Raw genomic sequence first — 15611 nt, 5'->3', positions numbered from 1 at the left:
GGGGGGGGAGCCGGTGGGGGTGTGGGGGCGGAGCCGGGAGGGGGCTGAAGATCGGGGGAATTGAGGGGGGAACAGGGTGTGTGAGATCGGGGGCAGGAGGCGGAAAGAGGGGCAGGATGGGGCAGGGGCGGTGGTTGCACTGAAGGGAGGATGGGGCGATGCAGGGTGATCGGGGGGCAGAGGGGGGACTATGGGGCTGATGGGAACGAGGCTGGAATGGAGGATGCAGGTGCTGGGATGGAGTTTTGATGATTTGTGCAGGCTGCGGCAGGAGGGGAGGGTGTAGGAGGGGGTGAGGGATGCAGGCTCTGGGAGGGAGTTTGGGGGCAGGAGAGGGTGTGTGGGAAGGGGGCGTGCAGGCCGGAGGAGGGGTGTCAGGGTTCCCTCACCACTCTGAACTCAAGGGTACAGAGGCGGGGACCCGCAAGACCCTCTACGCTTATTTCTACCAGTTTAAGTTAAAAACTTCCCCAAGGCGCAAGGGTCAGTGCAGGGGTAGGTGCCACAGCTGGAGCCCAGCCACAAGAGCAGCGCGAGCAGAAGAGGGCCAGCAGCAGCGGGAGAGGTGCATGCCTTGATCTCTTAACAGCCGCCTGCTGAGCAATCGCGAGTGGGGCTAGTTCGTCCCCTGCCCTGACCCGGCTGGCCACTGGGAGCTGCGCCTGCGGGTGGGAGGTGGGGGCAGTGCGCAGAACCCCCTGGCCGTCCCTAAGCCTAGGAGCCGGACATGCTGGCTGCTTGTCCAAAGCTGTGTGGCATGGAGGCTGGTTGGGAGCCTGCCAGCCCCATCACCAGTCTACCGCCAGTTAGTGGTGTTGAGTGGAGCCTCCAGGATCCCTTTTCGACAAAGTGTTCTGGTCCAAAATCAGAGACCTGGTCACCCTATTCGGCAATCCAGCCCCCTGCCCAGGGCAGGTGGAGGGTCCGGGGCTCCCTGCAGTAGCCTGGCTCCGTGTGCAGGTGTTAGCACGGTCCAGACTCGAGTCTGGCCAGGGGGCAGGACCTCAGAGGAAAGGCGGAGCAGGGGGTGCGGCCTTGGGGAGAGGAGGGGTGAGGTTCCTGCATGTGTCTCACTTTTGCCTTTAGAAAAGTTGGTCACCCAGAGATAGGCGCGGGCAGAAGTTTTACCCAAAGGGCTGAGAATTTACCAGGCAAATGTCCACTCAGAGTCCCTCCACGCACACTCCCAGCTTCCAATTTCATATTTGTGTTTAAAGATAATTTCCTTATTTTGGGGGGGCGGGGGGTCTGACTCCTGGGCTGACAGCGCTGAACAGGGGCTGGTCTGATTTCTGCGCAGGATTCGGTGTCCAACCATAGTCACTGAGAGCCGCAAGGAGCAGAATTGGGGTTTGGTTCGGGTTCAGTGGCAGTCGGTGTGTTCGGTTCCGGTTCAGTTCCCAGGCGATCCCCAGAAGTGGAGAGGGGGGTAGGGAGTGAGCCCTGTGGCTTGCTTCAGTGGGGAACTGAATTTGGGGCATGGGGCCTGCCTCAGGTGGGGCAATGGGGGGAGGAGCTGCCCCAAGGGGTGGGGGTGGGTGAGAGGAGGCCTGTCTAAGGGGAAGGAGAATTGAGCATCCTTTTTCCTTGGCCTTGAAGAGTTAATGTTAACTTCTGGGACAGGGAGCCCCCACTTCTCTCCCCTCCCTCCCTGCTCCTTTGGGCTGCCCCCTTCTCTTCTACTGGGACAGGCCGTTCTGGTAGCAATCACATGCCTGGGTGTTGTTTTGGTGTCTTGTTTTATAATGAGTGAGATCAGAGTAGGCTTTATTTTATATTGCCAAATATTGAGCTGAAAAATTGCTGAAACTTTATTTCAACTGGCAGCCATTTTTTTCCAAGTTCAATTCAGATTCAGGTTCACTGAGTAAGAGGAAAAATGATGTTTTAAGTCTGGTTCCAGTTCAGTTAAGCATATTGGTTCGACCTGGTTCTCTGGTTCTGTTCTGGTGTGAGTCCAGGTGGGTAAATGCTGCTGAATTGTCCTCATAAGGGGTTGGGGGACAGGTTACTGCTAAGGCAGAGGAGGCAGGTGTCTGTCTCTGTCTGCTCATGATTAAGGCTGCGAGTTTGTCACGGTGGTCATGGAAGCTAGAAGCTTAGGGAGGGAGATGTCACGCTTCTGAGAAGCCGAGTAGGGAGCCTGGGAGCCCTACCAACTCCACCCCCAGCACCACTGGGGTTCCTGGGCCGCTCCCACCCAATCACCCACGGCGCCCCCTAGACCGCCACCCCGATCACCCGCGAAGCTCCCCGGCCGCTGACTCCCAGCACCCATGGTTTCCCCTCCCCCGCCCGGGCCATCCCCCTGACCAGCCACATTCTCCCCAGCACCCATGCCCTCCCCCGCGAGCACTCCCAAGATTTTGTACGGGATATAATACGAGTCATAGACAGATCATGAGCCATGAAATTTTGTTTACAGCCCGTGACCTGTCCATGAATTTTACTAAAAATATCCGTGACACTAAGGGGGCCTTAGCCATGATATTAGGGCCTGGGAGTTAATTACTGCTGCCTCCTGCATTTTGATCTGCACTTTGATTTTGACTGAGCAGCTACTGCGCCCCACAGCAGGGTCTTTGCCAAGGGGAGACCTTCGTTAACCCCCTTATGTGTCCAATGGGTGGAGTGGGGGAGCACAGCTTTCTCTGGTGGATGGAACCAGCCCCTGGGGCAGCCTTGGGCTCTGCCCACACCAGCCCCTGAGTCGGAGCCTGCAGGTGATGGGGAGATCGGGGAGAAAGGGCTGGGGCCAGGCAACACAGTGACTTTGCACAAAAGGCCCCTTTCAGGGACCTGCTGATGAGTTTGTACTGGGGGGGAGGAGCTTCCCATGTGCCTGAGGGTCCCCGATCTGCTGCCCTCAGTGAAACAGCCAAGCTCACACTGGAGAGCCAATGCCCATGGGAACAGGACAGTCCCCAGTTCTCCCAGGGAGAGGGGGAGGGAAGGAGACAGGAAGGGGAGGGGTGAGACGGAAAGGGGCAGCAAGAGCAAGAAGTGGGGAGGGAGGTTCCCAGCCCTGCCCGGATCCATTCCCTGCATCACCCCTGGGCAGACTGACTTTCCTGGGAACAGAGGGAGGAGCTGACAGAGGAGAAGCCAGATCCTGCATCTGCCTAGTCCACGCGCTGCTGGGGGGATGTGCTGCCCTCAGGGCCTGTGTTGGGGGAACCCCCCAAAGTGGCTTATTTGATTCTGCTCTTCTCTAGCATTTGTCTTAGTGACTCTGTCCTGGGGGTTGGGGTGGGGGCTAAAATAGGGTTTCAGGGGGTTCAGTGCTGGTGGGAGGGCCTGGGCCTGTGTTGTAATAAAGTGACTGAGGGTTTTCCCACCATGGCAGAGTCCAGAGCGTCTGTCTGCAGGGAGAGAGCCTGGGGGGAATCGGGATGTGAAATGGACTCAAGGCCCTTCTGAAACCTCTCCCATGTCCCCTCTCGCCCTGACAGGCTGAGGAATCATGTCCACGTGTCGCTCCAGATCCTCCCGTCTTCCAGGGGACGGGGAAGGGACATGGCTGTGATGGAGCCAGCTCAGGTAGCGGATTTTCAGGGAGCTGCAGGGGGGAGTTTCTGTAGAGGGGGAGGGGACAGGGTGTGATAAACCCGCTGGGGCATGTTCAACTTGCAGCCTAATTTTCTGAACAGGCCCTTTGGCGTGTGGGAAGAGGGAGGGACATTTCCCCATTTCTGAAGCAGGAAGCACCCCCCTGGGCAGGACTGGGAAAACTGACCAGACTCCCAGGGCTGGAGCCTGACCCCACTGGCCAGAGGCTGCTGTGAAATACGCGGAGAAGCTGTCGGGATTTCTGTCCCTGTCCCTGGCTCAGAGCTCTGCTTCCCGTATCAGCCTGTGGCTGGCAGGCGTGTGGGAAATGAGAAGATCCTGCCCTGCTCTGTGTGCTTGGGGGGACAAGGAGCTCTCACCTTCTCCCACCCCCTGAAGCCTTCTTGCTCTGGGCAGGGTTGGGGCGGGATTCTGCTTTTCTGGGTCTCCTCCCCTATGACTACTGAGATTGTGGCTGGGGCAGCAGGTGCTGAGTGAGGGACTCTTATTGTTTCAGATGCCGGTGACCTTCGAGGAGGTGGCTGTGTATTTCACCCAGGGGCAGGGAGCTCTGCTGGACCCCGCTCAGAGAGCCCTCTACAGGGACGTCATGCAGGAGAACCATGAGATGGTGACCTCGCTGGGTAAGGGATTCCTGTGGCCTCAGCTATTGGAAGCTGTGAGGTTTGCGTATCTGACTGTAGTCAGGATCTTCCCTGGTCAGTTAGATTGGAGGAGGAGGAGGAGAGTCGCATAGTTCACAGCTCCAGTGTGCATAGGCCCCGACTCCTTGGGTGCTCCGCACCCTATGACAGCAAAGCTCCCCTGCCCTATCTCCTCCTCCTCCCCCGAGCGTGCTATGTCCACCCCAAACAGCAGTTTGCACACTTGGGGGGGGCGGGGGAGGAATGGGAACATGGCGCACTCAGGAGGATGCGGGGCTGAGACAGGGATTTGGGCAGGGAGTTAGAATGGGGGCGGAATTGAGGCGAGGCCTTTGGGGAAGGGGTTGAAATGGGGGCGAGGAAGGGGTGGGAAGAGGCGAGGCAAGGCCAGAGGCAGAGGCAGGGTTGAGCACCCATGGAAAAGAGGGGAATTCGGTGCCTATGCTAGTGTGAGAGAGACTTGCGTCTCCATACCCCATTCAAGGGAACAGGTGAGTCAGAAAGCTAATGGACAGGCTAATTCATCCCCGTCTCTCCAGCTGCCCAGAAGCCAGAAGCAGGGGATTGTCCTGCCTGTATTTTTTTCTCTTTCACACACCGTTCACCTTGCTCCATCTGTGGGGAGGGCTCTCAGTGCTGCAGGCTTGGAAATAGGCAGGAGTTTTAACACCCAAACTGTGTGTTTGTCAGCAAGTCCCCCAGAGCATCTACCCTGAGACCTCCTAGTGAGGGGGTAAACAGACCACCCACCCCCAAATCCCTGCTGCTCCCAAGGGGTCTGAGTTATCACAGTCCCATGTAAGGTCAGGTTAATCTAAGGGAATGTTCCTTGTGACAGATACTCTACCAATGCTCCATGCGTCCTGACTTTGCCTGATTTCACCCCCTGAGCAGGATTCCCCGTTCCCAAACCTGACCTGATCACCCAGCTGGAACGAGGGGAAGAGCCGTGGGTCCTGGATCTCCAGGCCTCTGAGGAAAGTGTGAGCCTGAAAGGCACCCGCACAGGTGAGGAGTCAGGGAAACTGAGACAGAAACATCTGGTGAGTGAAGGAAAAAGCTGGGACTGTGAAATGTGCCATGAGCAAGAGCCCCCAGTTCTGCCCCATCTCACCCAGATCAGGGCTGCAGTCAGCAGATGTCGTAGCATCAAGGCAAATATCAGTCACGGCTTCCCACCCATCCTGTTAGCTGTCAGGAATTTCCTCCTTGACTTTCCTTCCCTGGGAGTGTTTGGGTGGGATGTGGAGGCTGAATCCAATGTCTCCATCTCCCCAGCAGTCACAGTGTTGTGTTTTCCCTCTTTGCTATTCCTCTTTCTGTCCCTTCTCCCTGACACAGGCAGTGACTCCTGTCTGGATTCTCTCTCTCCCGGCAGGTGATAGGACAGCAAGTGAGAACAAAGAGGAGAATCAGCAGCAGGAAGGTCCTGAGCAAGTGGAACCGCAGGAGAGGTTTTTGAGCAGAACTGAAGGGAATTTTTCCCAGTGCTTGGAACAGGGAAATGCCTGGGGAGATCGACACAGATCAGAAATGCAGCTGGGAAACTATCCCAGTAAGAAACTGGATGTATCCTCTGAATGTGATGGAGGATGGAAGGATCCCAAGGAAACCACCATCCAGAAGACAAGTCACAATGAAGAGAAGCCCTACAGATGCCTTGAGTGTGGAAAAAGATTCCATTTCAGTGAAAACCTTCTTACACATCGAAGAAGCCACACAGGAGAGAAGCCCTACGAATGCTTGGACTGTGGGAAGAGCTTCCGTGAGAGGTCAAGCTTTACTACACACCAGAGACTGCATACAGGAGAGAGACCCTATAAATGCTTTGACTGTGGGAAGAGCTTCATACAGAAGTCAAGGCTTACTGTACACCAGAGAGTACACACAGGAGAGAGACCCTATATATGCTGTGAGTGTGGGAAAGGTTTTATTCGGAGCTCAGAGCTTATTAGACATGAGATCACCCACACAGGAGAGAGACCCTTTAAATGCCATGAGTGTGGGAAAAGTTTTAATCATAACTCACTGCTTATTACACATCAGCGAACCCACACAGGAGAGAGACCTTATAAATGCCTTGAGTGTGGGAAAGGGTTTATTCAGAATGCAACACTTATTGCACATGAGAGAACTCACACTGGCGAGAGCCCCTATGAATGCCATGAGTGTGGGAAAAGCTTTAGTAAGAGCTCAGCGCTTTTAACTCATGAGAGAACCCACACAGGGGAGAGACCCTATAAATGCCTTGAGTGTGGGAAAGGTTTTATTGAGAACTCAGCACTTACCAGACATAGGAGAATCCACACCGGAGAAAGACCCTATAAATGCCAAGAGTGTGGGAAAAGTTTCAATGTGAAATCAACCCTTAATGCACATCAGAAAACCCACACAGGAGAGAGACCCCATAAATGCTTTGACTGTGGGAAAAGCTTCATTCAGAAGTCAAAGCTTAGTGAACACCAGAGAGAACATACAGGAGAGAGACCATATAAATGCCTTGACTGTGAGAAAAGTTTCCCTGACAGAATAAAACTTACTAGACATCAGAGAATCCATACGGGAGAGAGGCCCCATAAATGCTTCAGCTGTGGGAAAAGCTTCGTACTCAACTCAAGGCTTATTGTACACCAGAGAGTGCACACGGGAGAGAAACCCTTTAAATGCCATGAATGTGGGAAAAGTTTTAGTCAAAGTGCAACGCTTATTATACATCAGCGAACCCACACAGGAGAGAGACCCTATGGATGCCTTGACTGTGAGAAAAGTTTTATCTCAACTTCAGCCCTTAGTATACATCGCAAAATCCACACAGGAGAGAGACCCTTTAAATGCCACGAGTGCGGGAAAACTTTCAGTTACCGCTCAAATCTTACTAAACATGGAGAAATCCACACCAGAAAGATGCACTATAAATGCCTTGACTGTGGGGAAAGCTTCAATAAGAGCTCAGCGCTGACCAAACATGAGAGAATCCAGAAGGGTGAGAGACCCTAGGAATAGCTTGAGTGCAGGAAAAGATTCAGTTTGACTTCACACTTCAGTGACCCACACAACAGCGAGACCCTGAATGTGGGGGAAGGTTAATTTGATGTTCCCGGAGTATCAGGCGTCTGCAAATCTAAACAAGGAAGAAAACTCTGAGATGTTCTCAGTGTGGGACATGGTCCAAGGGGAGCAAACATAATGTTGGACATCAGAGACTCCTCCACACAGCAGGGCTGGCCATGGTGACAAACCCATTTCCTCGTTCCCACACACATCAGGGGTGTTTGGCTCCCAAGGATCCAGCTGCCCGTCGCTGGGTCGAGGACCCAGCAGCAGCCGAGCATCAGCTGTCAGTGACCCTCTGGCTCTGCCTGGTCTAAGCAAACCCCAGGCAAAGGAGGAGAAGCCTCGATCAGCCCCTCCCCCCTGCTGCAGCCCTGGCTGCTGAGCTGATGGGCCACAGGTGGGGAAGCGAGAGAGAGAAACTTCTCCAGCCGCTCCCTCTGCCGGACTGAAGTTCCCCCCCCCCCCCGTCCCTTCCCCTGGCAGCTGGGATCCCCCTGCCATGGAGATGAGAAGGACACTTGGGCCAGGCTCCATCTTCAGTCTACACACCTGTCTCCACCCCCCATCTTCCACCAGCCCTTGGGCTGGGCTCCCCTACTCACCTGGAGCTTTTCCTGTATGGGGAGTGTCACTGGGGGCTGGTAACTCCTCCCCTCCCCAAATTCCCCAGGATGCTGGGCTCTGGGGGATCCACCATAAAGGGACCAGGGCGATGGGTTCTGGGGAGGATACTGGGGATTGAAGGGCTGGGGCTGGGAGAGCTGGGAAGCAGGGGGAGCTTGGGTGCTGGGGCTATCGAGTGTTTGGGGATGATGGGATAAGAGGGGAGGGAGAGCACAGGGGTAGCAAGGTGCTGCTTCATCACTCACCCCTCTGCCACGTCTCCCTGCCCCCGCTGGATTCAGACAGCACCATTAACAGAGACTGATTCCCACAGGGCCTTTTGTTGGCAGTCTGGATTTCCCACCTCTGCTACAGTAGCATCAGCCTGTGGGAGGGAAGCAGTCTTGCCTAGTGGACAGAGCACTGGCCTGGGACTCAGGAGACCTAAGCTCTGTTCCTAACGCTGCCAGCAGCTTGCGGGGTGACCTGAGACAAATCTGTGCCTTCCAGAGAGGGAATAAATGGGGAGTGATAATATCAGCCTCCGAGGGTCTGTCTAGGGCAGGAGAAGTAGTTGGGGTTAGCTAGGGCGTATCCTTTGTTCCTCCACCCCTTTTTCTAGTCTAGACTGATGCTGAGCAGTTTATTCCAGTCCCCCATTAGCAAAGTGATTGTTAGAGTCACTAAGTCCCCCCTTTGCAGTGAGATTGTCTCATTCCCAGATATCTTCACATTGCTCCAGATTATGCAGAAAAGCATGTAAATTTTTTTTTTTTTTTTTGCTGTTTCTCCCTTTTACGCTAGCATTCAATAGAGATTAAAAGAGCTGGATGAGGGATAGCAAAATAATGTGGTGGTTTCGCTTCTGTATTATTTGAAGGGGATGAGATGGGTCTGGGGAGTAGCTCCCTCCCGCCCCCATCAGCTTCACACATCTTCTCTGACAGAGCAACCTCTGCCCAAGCCGTGCAGAGTTTATCCTTTTCCCTTTCTACCCCTCCACCTTCACGTGTGTCATTTACCATAGTGTCCTTTCCCCACCATGCTTAGGAATCAGGCTTTGATTCCTTTGATCCTCAGTCAGGCCCCTGAGGGCTTGAGACAAAAATGTCACATTCCTGAAGAGGGAATTGAACCCCAAAGCATGGTTTGAGCTTCAATCCCAGCCTCTGTCTATTGGTAAAGTGGCATCTGGAGTTTTTCCAGCCAAATCCAGATCATTTGTAGATAGGAAGTTTTTGGTTGTTTGTCTTTTCTTCCTCTTTCTTTTTTGACGATGATGCTAAAGCTTTTGTCAGTAACCAGTCAAATAATGCGGGGGTGCAGAGGAAAGGAGCTTTAGCCTGATCAGCAGGAAATGGGCAAATTTGTTCCCAAGATTTGAGTTTTAGGATTCTCTGGGATTTCACTTCATGAACAGGAAAGTGGTTTCTAGCCCGCCCTGGAGTGTGGGCTTTTTTTCTCTTTTAGTTGAATTCTGTTCTGTCATGTATTTGACATTAAATTAGTTTGACAGGATATAACTCAGATTTCTGGGGGACTTCAAAAGAGAAATGATAATTTGCCACAATAGCCTTTACTGATTTTCTTTTCACATCAGATTTTCTTCTTCTTTGAACAATGAAAATGACCAGTGTCTCTTAGGAAAACAATGTTGGTGAGTGCTGGATACGCACTCCAGGAGTCAGGGACTGAAATGGGGAAGGAAGTGACTGCCTGATACCTGCAAAGATGTGAGATACAGTCAGGATGGGGAGAGGAAGGGTGGGTGGGTGGCGGTGGGCAGGGCCTTGAAAGGGCACTGTTTGCTCTTACGAGCCAGAGAGCTGAGTCTGAGAACTGTGAACTCACTGCACATGTCCCAGAGAGAGAGGAAATGTCCTACAAGTGCTGGGTGAAGTCGTCCTTGAACTCTGAAGGGCTACAAATGAAGCCCCAAGAGGACTGATGTGGAGAGGGGTTGGTGACTCCCCATTGCTGAGAGGAGGAGGCCGGGCAAATGCCTCTCTCATGGATTGTTAGTGCTTTTCTACCAGCTTTAATGTGTTCCTCTTTTCCTGGGGTGTATGTGTGGCTTGAGCAGCAATGTGCTGAGCTGGGCATTGGATGGGGCGGGAAGGGGGTTGGGATTTAGCTTTTAATTCTTGGTTTGAAAAGAATAAAGTAGAATTTAGTTTCTCAATCTCCCAGTGTCCCTTGTCTTGAATAATGGAGTGGGGGAGGGGAAGCTGGGGAAAAGGCTGGTATCATTCTGGAGTGTATTAACGTGAGTGTTGTAGGAGGTTGTTGTCCTGCTGTGCTCGGCCCTGGGGAGGCCTCAGCTGGAGTCCTGTGTCCAGTTGTGGGCACCACCCACTTTAGGAAAGATGAGGACAAATTGGATCGAGGCCCAAGGAGATGAACAGAAAATGATCAAAGATTTAGAAAACCCGACCTGTGGAGGGAGGCTAAAAGAAGTGGGTCTCTTAGTCGTGAGAAAAGCAGACTGGGGATGGTCTGCAGCCATGCTAAGGGCTATTCTACAGAGACTGGTTAGCAGTTGTGCTCCATGGCCACTGAAGGGAGGACCCTAAGGTGTTAAGCTGCAGGGAGGGAGATTTAGAGTAGAGATTAGGAAAACGTTCTAACAAGAAGGGTATTTGATCTCTGGAATAGCTTGCAAGGGAGCTTGTGGAATCCCCACCACTAGAGCTGGCTTTTCTTGTTTTTGTTTTTGTTTTTTTAAGCCCCTTGGAGCTGTTACTTTACCATCCCTGAGCTCCACAAACTGCAGGTTCCGGCTGTGACATTTTCTCAGGGTGCCCTGGACTGTGAATCTCCTTGTTACCCCCCAGCCTCAGTGAGAGGGGGACGTGTTGCTGCTGAACTGGGTGTCAGTTCTGTCACCTCCAGCCTTTAGCTCCCCACATAAACTCCCCAGGGCTCTGCCAGTCCTTACTTTGCCTTGCAGGTTAACACTAGGCACAACCTCTTCCGTGAACTCCTCTGAAGTGTCCTTGGGATGAGGTGCACCAGCTCTACACTGAGCAACAAGGCCTTAAAGGATTGTTTTGGGCTTAGCCAGCTCTGCCCTGCCACACCTGCAGCAAATTCTCCATCTGTTGGAGGAATTAAAAGGCTGCAAATTAGCTGAGCTGGGAGCAGTGCTGAAGATGAGCAGACCTGCAGTCCACATCTCAAGCAGAGCACCGTGAAACCTAAAGGCTCTGGTGCAGCTGCCTAAAGGGGCCCTCCGCTTAGATGAGCAGAGAGGGAAGTATTCTGAGGACCTGGACAGTGGCAACTCTCTCTTGCTTCCTCGGCATTTGGATTTTCCCATGAGGCAAAGGCCTTGGACTGAGGTGACCCCAGGATGGGAGACAAGAGGAAGAGGCCCAGAGAGGACAGACTTAAGTAGTTTTGGTTGCCAGGTTACTGGTAGCTAAAAGGGCCCTGGGTCGGAGACTGGTAGAGTGGGAGGGCCTGGGATCCCCTCCCCTTGACCCCCTTGGCAGTCCAGAGTTGTGGCCATGACCACTAGGCCCACTTCCTCACTCTCATGTCCTGCCGGGATACCAGGTGGCAGGACTTTCTACCAACTGTAGAGGGTTAGGAACCCCAGTGAGCCAGCCTATAGTCCAGCCTGGTTCCACAGCCCGCCGTGAATATCAGTTGGAGGCTCCTCCATGGAGCTGTGAGCACAAGTGTGTAGCTGGTATGGTTCACCTACATTCCCAACACCTGTCTCTTTTGCAGTGTGAGGGAGAACCTGGCACACGCCTATCTAGAATGTGTCAGGTTGCAGCCCCTATTCTGGCTCCTCCAGAACCTCCTCTTGAGGATCTGACTGCACTTTACCCCCACCTCTTTACATATTCACGCCCTGTCCGTGGCCCCATGAAGTCACGAGGTGCCAACATCTTCCTGGCACTGACCAATGTGGCCATTTACAATACTAGGGGGAAGATGCTGGACGAGGGGGCGTTCTGCGACTGTGGGGCCTATATCAGTTACTCCCTTGTCTCATGCATCCGGGCAGAGTTCCTCTGGGCATCACCTGCCGGCTCCCTAGACAGCTTTGAGGCACAGTGGGTGCTGTCCGGGGTTCTCCCAGTGTCCCCCTCTGGATCCCTAGTTCTGAACATATGACCCCCCACTCCCATCCCTGTAATCCCTTAGTTGTCCCCTGAATTCAGTTGGGTCCCAGGGTCCAGTGGTTCCTCCCACAAGGCTGGGGAAGGCACCTGCCCACCTCCTCAAATTTCCAGTAAGAGCAGCTTGAGCCGTCCGAGCCGCCTGCCCAGGCCGTCCAGAGGAGGAACACAGTGGAAAGAGGCAGAGCATAGGCAGGATCACCACAACCTCGGCCTCCGCGGCCTATTATACCTTCTGCCCATGCTCAGAGCAGAGCTTCAGGGGAGGCTTTTTTATTTTATTTTTATTTTTGAGTTTCTCTCACTCACATAATTTACTGCCACAGCCTCCTGGGCTGTGATGGGGGATGGGGGTTGCAAAGCAACTGCCCCTTCCTGTGGGGCTGCCAGCAGGGGTTCAGCCCTGCCTCTTTCTGGAGCCTTCAACGCTGGAGAAGGAAGCAGCTGGGGTGAGTTCCCATCTTGTCGGGGGCGGTGGGGCTTGGGTTTCCGGCTTCAGCCTTCGGGTGGCAGGCAGCAGGCTCAAGCCATGGAGCTTTGGGCTCCTGTCCTGGGCTCAACCCTCCCCCGCTGGCTCAACCCTCCTCCACAACCACCATCACCTTCATCGCTGCTGGCCCCTGCTGCCGCCCTACCTACTTCCAATCCTGGGCTGAATTCGTCCCCCGGGGTTGCTGGGCTTGTGTAAGTCTGCTGTGAAAACAAACCCAACATTAATAAATTACCAGGATATGGGAATCGATATGTGCATGTTTGTTTGTTTTTCCTAAACTTAATTAAGTATTTTAGGAAAAATTGTCAGAGTGGCCACCAGCAAAAGTTAGTGGCCGTGCTCTGAGGTTACCAAAAAATTGTGGTGAGAACCCCTGCGCGAGAGAGCATACAGTGGCACGGCTGCATCAGTAGCCATAGCCTAAGAGTGCTGCTAATATCTTGATCTGTTTTTGGCCTAGCAAAATGAGGTCCTTCCCTTACCTCAGTGGCATTGGTCTATTTTGATGGCTGCATCTGATCAATTCCAGCATTGCAGGGGATTGTCTTGGTGGCCATGAAGAGAAGGTGGATGATTTTGGTGACAAGTGGAAAATGACAGAGGGTGGGAATAGGGGCAGCAGCAGCTCCAGGCACCAGCGCTCCAAGCAAGTGCCTGAGGCAGCAAGCCACATGGGGTGCTCTGCCGGTCCCTGCGAGGGCAGCAGTCAGACAGCCATCGGCGGCGTGCCTGCGGGAGGTCTGCCGGTCCCGCGGATTCAGCGGCAATTCAGCAGCGGGTAGGCCGAAGCTGCGAGACCAGAAGACCTCCCGAAGGCAAGCTGCCGAATCCGCGGGCCTGGGGACCTCCCACAGGTGTGCCACTGAAAGCAGAGCTGCCCTTGAACAGGGGACTATCCTGAGTGGGCAGAGCACCAGTCCCTAACCCAGAGCAACAGGAGCTTTGCTGCTGACATCCAGGTGCCGAACGGGGAGCTGCAGTCAGTGTCCACACAGGGGAGCCAGCCGGAAGAGGGGCAGAGGGGATCCTGGGAGGGGGCAGACATGAAGGGGTTTTAAATAGAGCCCAGGGATGGGTTCATTTAGACCAGAGGTGGCCAACGTGTGGCTCCTCAGAAGTTAATAAGTGGCTCCTTCTATAGGCATCAACTCCGGGGCTGGAAGTACCACTGCCACTTTCCCAATGTCTGGGGGGAGCTCACTGCTCAACCCCTGGCTCTGCCACAGGCCCTGCCTCCTCTCCACCCCTTCCCCTGAGCCTGCCATGCCCTCCCTCCTCCCCTCCCTCCAGAGCTTTCTGCACCGCTATGAACCAGCTGATCAGGAGGTGTGGGGAGGGAAGGAGAGGTATTGATTGATGGGTCTGCTGGTGGGTGGGAGGTGCTGGGAGTGGAGGCAGGAGCTGATGGGGGGGGGGCCTGCTGATTTATTACTGTGACTCTTTGGCAAATGGCAATGTACATTGGTAAATTCTGGCTCCTTCTCAGGCTCAGGTTGGCCACCCCTGGTCTAGACTAGGAGGAGCCCAGTGCCACAACTCTGACAGCTCCATGACCCCAGCCAGGCGAGCAGAGCTGGGAGCTCCGGCCCAGGGCTGGTAGCCAGTGAGTGTGGGGTGGAGACAAGAGCCCAGCTCTGCCCAACTGCTCCCTGTGCCAGTCTGTTACCAGAACGAATCACACACACAGCGTCTCGGCTCCCCTCACCCCTGGATCCTCTGGAACAATTCAAGTGTCGGGGACAAATGAGCAGTGAAGGCCGGCCATTGAATTTGACATAAATTTCTCATTTTAGATTTACCTAAATCAACAGTTCCAGAAATTTCTTTCCAATCTCTAAGTATCAGAGACAACGGGGCGTCCCCCGGGCATTTGCTGCCAAATTGTCCCATTTTTCTTACGTCGAGAAAGAAAAGGACTCTAACCCCTCTTTCCCACGCTGAGCGCTCGCTTACCTCTCCAGGGACTCGAACACCTGGACTGGGACTCTAACCCAGACGATCCAGATCCTGCGCAAACCTCATTGGGACTCAACTTAGAAACCCAACCTTGAAGCCTACTCAACGAGGTAGGAACGTTGCTTGGATTTTCTTCATGAGTCTGGAAGCTGGTTCACGGAACTCGCCATCACCGTTGCAGAGAATTCAGAATCACCAGGGCAAAGCATCCTCAACCCAGAGAGAGCGCCGCTGCGTTGCCTCAGTGTCCATCACCCCAACACCGGAGGTCAGACGAGTCCCGGCAGAGTCGCACAAGCTGTCGGGGAACCCCGGTTGCCCCAAAATGGCAGTTTCAATTGTCTGACCGCAAGAGGTGACAGGCAAACACCAGCAAATCGTGAACAAAAAGCTTTTTTATTGAAGAAGGTGACACGACAACAAGAGCAAGCTCATCTTCAAAGAGAACCATCTTAACTTCTACAACCACCATAGAGTTTTATAGCGACAGTTCCGTCGCGTCATAAATTATTTACTTTTTGCTATCACTAGAAACCAAAACTATTTCATTATATATTCTTTGCTAAAACACTAATTGATCTATGTGAGTAATGGTGCCTTAACATCATAACGAGCAGGAATGTAGGGGGTTAGGAATAGACATTAAAAACAAGAAACAGGGAGTTAATTCACAGGAGGTCTGCAGAGTCTGGACACCTGGGCTCCTTATTCAGGGTCCTTTAATTGAACCATTTTTTAAAAACAGCAGAAGGTGGATTATGCCAGGGGAGTTCCCATTCTTCTGCCTATTTATCATTGGGCCAACCTTTTGAGCATCATTAACTGCTTCTTTCAGTACTTTTCCACTCAAAGTTTACCCAGAGACCCTGCTAGCCTGATTTCAGTCAAGTTGCATACTGCCTTTATGCATATTCCAGTGGTAGGCCTGACAACAAGTCTTCCATAGAAACCCCCCCTTTTCCCCCCCGCCTGGATCTGCACGGGAACTCTTCTTGCCCTCACATTTGGTTCCTGTGGTTTGCTAGCAGGAGCCGCATAGGGGTGGAGAGCTGCCCCTGCTCAGGGGCGGTGGGTGCCCCAGGGGTGGGGGCTGGACAGGGATGAAACGTGTGGGGTTTGTCGCGTGGACCCAGGCAGCAGGCCCGAGGCGTGGTCCAG

General features: G+C 53.6%; 2 protein-coding genes across 5 annotated transcripts in view; one reads left to right on the top strand and one right to left on the bottom strand.

The window, feature by feature from the left end:
- Nucleotides 1-15611, bottom strand: part of LOC116827228 (uncharacterized) — a 423640-nt gene that overhangs the window by 291957 nt on the left and 116072 nt on the right. The gene's annotated exons all lie outside the window — the stretch shown is intronic.
- The window catches only part of LOC116825022 (uncharacterized), a 55724-nt gene that overhangs the window by 24786 nt on the left and 15327 nt on the right, over nucleotides 1-15611 (top strand). The window contains exons 2-5 of one of the 2 annotated variants that reach the window (XM_075071573.1): nucleotides 3453-3540; nucleotides 4067-4193; nucleotides 5109-5222; nucleotides 5593-10054. In XM_075071573.1, coding sequence (XP_074927674.1) covers nucleotides 3517-3540; nucleotides 4067-4193; nucleotides 5109-5222; nucleotides 5593-7211 — 1884 coding nt within the window. In that variant the 5' untranslated portion in view covers nucleotides 3453-3516 and the 3' untranslated portion in view covers nucleotides 7212-10054. Of the gene's footprint in view, nucleotides 1-3452; nucleotides 3541-4066; nucleotides 4194-5108; nucleotides 5223-5592; nucleotides 10055-15611 lie in introns of those variants that run through there. The other variant, XM_075071574.1, reaches the window with a different exon arrangement.

This window comes from Chelonoidis abingdonii, chromosome 12, assembly GCF_003597395.2.
Source record: "Chelonoidis abingdonii isolate Lonesome George chromosome 12, CheloAbing_2.0, whole genome shotgun sequence".
Lineage (NCBI taxonomy): Eukaryota > Metazoa > Chordata > Testudines > Testudinidae > Chelonoidis > Chelonoidis abingdonii.
Note: the sequence above shows the minus strand (reverse complement) of the source record. Positions and strands in the feature narration are given on the sequence as shown.